Source organism: Phaethon lepturus, unplaced genomic scaffold (genome assembly GCF_000687285.1).
Source record: "Phaethon lepturus isolate BGI_N335 unplaced genomic scaffold, ASM68728v1 scaffold21524, whole genome shotgun sequence".
NCBI lineage: Eukaryota > Metazoa > Chordata > Aves > Phaethontiformes > Phaethontidae > Phaethon > Phaethon lepturus.
In genome coordinates, this window is record NW_010534329.1 from 49,646 (window position 1) to 53,311 (window position 3,666).

Genomic DNA, 3,666 nt, shown 5'->3' on the forward strand with positions numbered 1-3,666 from the left:
GAGATGAGGGTTGCATTGGGAAGAATCAGGGCAAATACCCAGTGCAGTGGCCAAAGTGACGTGTTTTCTTTACTCTGAACACAAGTGACGCATTTGTGGGAAATTAGACAAACACACTGATCTTGTGGGGGTCAGCATTTGCGCAATGACAAAATCAAAGATCAGGCTCCAGGGAACAAATGAGACCCTTTGGATATGATAATGTTTCCATTAATCACTGGAAACTGGCTTCAGTTTGTGGGTGGGTTTTTAGATGATTTGAATCAAGACCTATAGCTCTTTGGCAGAAAGGGCTCTGCAGCGACTCAGTCAGCAAAGGGCCATTTCTCTCTGGATTCCCACCGCGAGCTGCTGCTGCAGCAGCACAGCGGTAGATTTGTTTCGGGTTTTAGGCTGTTCTGAACAGGGGCCTCCAGTAACACTTGCACATTGCAGCTTGACAGAGTGGGATTAAACTCGCTTTGCGGTGATGGCTGGCCACATCTGAGCTCCAGCTCTCTCTGGAGCATGTGCACGATGTAGAAATAGGAACTGCCAAACAGGATCAGAGTATTGGCCAAATTCAGAAACCAGCAAGAGTCAGGTATTGTTGGAAAAAAAAATGTAAATTTTTCAGGAGACAATCAGAGGAAGGTTTCTTCTTGTTCTTGTCAACTGATGGTTAATATCTGCCCAGAAGCACTTGGGTTTATTTTTACCTCCTTTTGCTGTGTTTGGTGCAATTGTGTATTTAAATGTTTTTTAGACATTTAATGTCCATCTCATTTTTTTAATCTTACTGCATTTAAAATTTTGGCTTTACAGACCCTCATGGCAAAACTAATTTATTCAGAGAGAAAACAGAATTTCCTTTTATTGTGAACAAGGCTGGAGAGAAAAGGGTAGGAAGTCAAAGCTAAAATCTTCAGGATGGATGTAAGAAGCGCATTTTTGATAGCGAACCATTAACCATTGGAACAATTCACTGTAGGATGCGGTGCATTCTCTATGGCTTGAAAACTTTAAATCAAGATCAGATGGATTTTTACTTACACTTTCTAGCTGCATTCAGAGCAGGATAGAGGAATCATGGTGGGATGCTCTGGCTGGGGATATGAATGCACTCACTGTTACTCCCCATGCGATGTTTGAAATGACGCTACGGATAGTCAGCTGAGGGCTGAAGAACCTTTAGGCAGACAAGCCTGAATTCCAATTAAAACTTTTTGAAAATTATGTGTTAGTGAAGAATTTTGCTTCTCTCTTCCAGATTGAGCACCAGCAGCACGTGAGCCGACCCAAGCAGTCCCAGTAAGCGCCCAGAGATGCCAGACGCTGCTGCCCACCTGCCCTTTTACTATGGCAGCATTGCCAGGTCAGAAGCGGAGGAGTACCTCAAGCTGGCGGGGATGTCGGATGGCCTGTTCCTGCTGCGGCAATGCCTGCGCAGTCTAGGGGGGTACGTCCTCTCCATGGTCTGCAACCTGCAGTTTTACCACTATGCCATTGAGCGCCAGATGAACGGGACCTACGCCATTGCAGGGGGCAAAGCACACTGTGGGCCGGAGGAGCTCTGCGAGTTTTACTCCAAGGATGCTGATGGGCTCTGCTGCACCCTCCGCAAGCCCTGCAACCGCCCCAGTGGTGTGGAGCCCCAGCCCGGTGTCTTCGACAGCATGAGGGACAATATGGTGCGCGAATATGTCCGGCAGACATGGAAACTAGAGGTACTGGCCATTGCCGAAGGCGGTGTGGGACTGTGCAAGGAGTGCTCCAGGGGGCTTACTGCTGCTTGCTGCCCCGACCTCCTCTGTCTCTGTCATCCCCTTCTTACAGCAAGGTCCTTCTCCTCGGAGACTGTTGGCACTAAGAGCAGTCTTAAATCTCTCTTTTCTAGTTTCTTCTTCAGAAACAGGTCTGAACATCTTCCCAAGCCTTCAGACTCTTTCTTTGAACAGCTCGCTTTGCATCTGCTCTGCAGGGTGTTGGAGCTCTCTGCCCACTTTGCAAGCATTTCCCCATGTGCCATCTGCTCCTCTGCAGCACAGGGGACACTTGCTGAGGTTAGACCATCGCTCTCCACATGAGGTGCCTGTGCCTCCATAACATTGTGCTGAAGATGTGATGAAATCAGACTTAAATTCTTGCTCAGGTTTTCCTTGCTCTTTCAAGTCAGTGGAGGTTTTGCCTATGAGACTGAGGTACTGGGTAGTGGATCAGGTCCGTCTGTTATTTAAATTTAGAAATAGCTATAGACGGGTTCCTGCATTTTACTGCAGCCTGGAATACACATAATCTATGTATAAGGCAAAACTGGAAATGGTCTCACTGGCAGCCACATAATTAATTTCCTTCTACCTGCTGTCACCTCGAGAGTGCCTACTCAGACACTTCCAGGTCCTCGCAGAAAGATGCTCAGGCATTCTCTCTTTGGAGCCTGAATACAAAAGATCTCTACATTTGGCCTATTTTAGACCAAAGGTGCTTCACAGAATGAGGCATCTATACGGTTTCTCCTTGACGCACATCTGTGGGCACTGGTAGATAACACAAAGGACATTGCCACCTACTGGCAAGCGAAAAACTACAGTTTATAAAACGTGTGGGGCCAGTAAAATTAATTTAGGGTCTCCCACATGATTTCCAGACTGCACTGCTCTTGACAAGTTGTAGTGTCTGGGGACAGTGAGCAGCCAGGAAGGCAGAGGCACCAGAAGGAGGTCCTGCTCTCCCAGGAATGCGAGGTTGAAAGACACCCTGCAAGCCTGATGCCAAGGTCCCCCATAAAAATATGATGACTTCTCTCTTCCTTCACCAGCAAGTCAATGGACTTCAGCTGGATTCAAAGGATGGGACCTATTTAGATAAGCAAGGAATTCTGCTCTGCAGCAGAACAGAATTCAACCCACTATTGCTATAGGCATGATTAAGGCCACAGGCACTTCAATTACGAGACCTTCCAAGTTGCTGTGTCGTCTGTCCAAAAGTGTGCAAAAATAAACTGAGCTGAAGCCATGCAATAATGCAGCAGAGTGGCAGGAGGTCTCATTTCTCACTCTCTTCCAGGGCGATGCACTCGAACAGGCCATCATAAGCCAGGCTCCACAGGTGGAGAAGCTCATCGCCACCACAGCCCATGAGAGGATGCCCTGGTACCATGGCAACATCGCCCGGGATGAAGCTGAACGGAGGCTCTACTCCGGAGCACAACCTGATGGGAAATTCCTGTGAGCATGCAAAACCCTGGCAGATGCTGTGATCCCTGTACTTTTTACCATTTCCCCAACTCCTGTAGTTACTTGTTTCACATGACAGTTCCTGAAAGGAGGTTTAGCTGAATATGGTCAGACTGTGGTTACAGATCTTACAAAGACAGAGTCTGACACCCCAAACCTATTACTGTCCAGACAGTGTCTGGCCTCCATGAAGAGCCAATCTTGAGCTTTATTTGTTTCTCATGTTTAGATATCTCTATGAAGGACACTTGTTAATGCACTGGATGATATGAGATACAGGGTTCAGTGGGTGAAGACATTTAACATTGACACATAAACAATGTATGGCCAATAAAATACAGGAGAAAGCATTTGTTCTGCATCTCTGCTGAGGTGAGACAGTCTGTCATTTAATTATTTCCTGAACGAGTTAGGGCAAGAAAGAATTAGCTGAAGAGGCTGGAGGGGCCAA

General features: G+C 47.0%; 1 protein-coding gene across 1 annotated transcript in view; it reads left to right on the plus strand.

Moving 5' to 3' along the window:
- Nucleotides 1–1,304: 1,304 nt before the first annotated feature.
- The window catches only part of ZAP70 (zeta-chain (TCR) associated protein kinase 70kDa), a gene marked incomplete at its 3' end in the record, with an annotated part of 10,729 nt that continues 8,367 nt past the window's right edge, over nucleotides 1,305–3,666 (plus strand). The window contains exons 1-2 of the mRNA XM_010285499.1: nucleotides 1,305–1,706; nucleotides 3,046–3,206. Of these exons, the coding sequence (XP_010283801.1) occupies nucleotides 1,305–1,706; nucleotides 3,046–3,206 (563 nt within the window). The remainder of the gene's footprint in view (nucleotides 1,707–3,045; nucleotides 3,207–3,666) is intronic.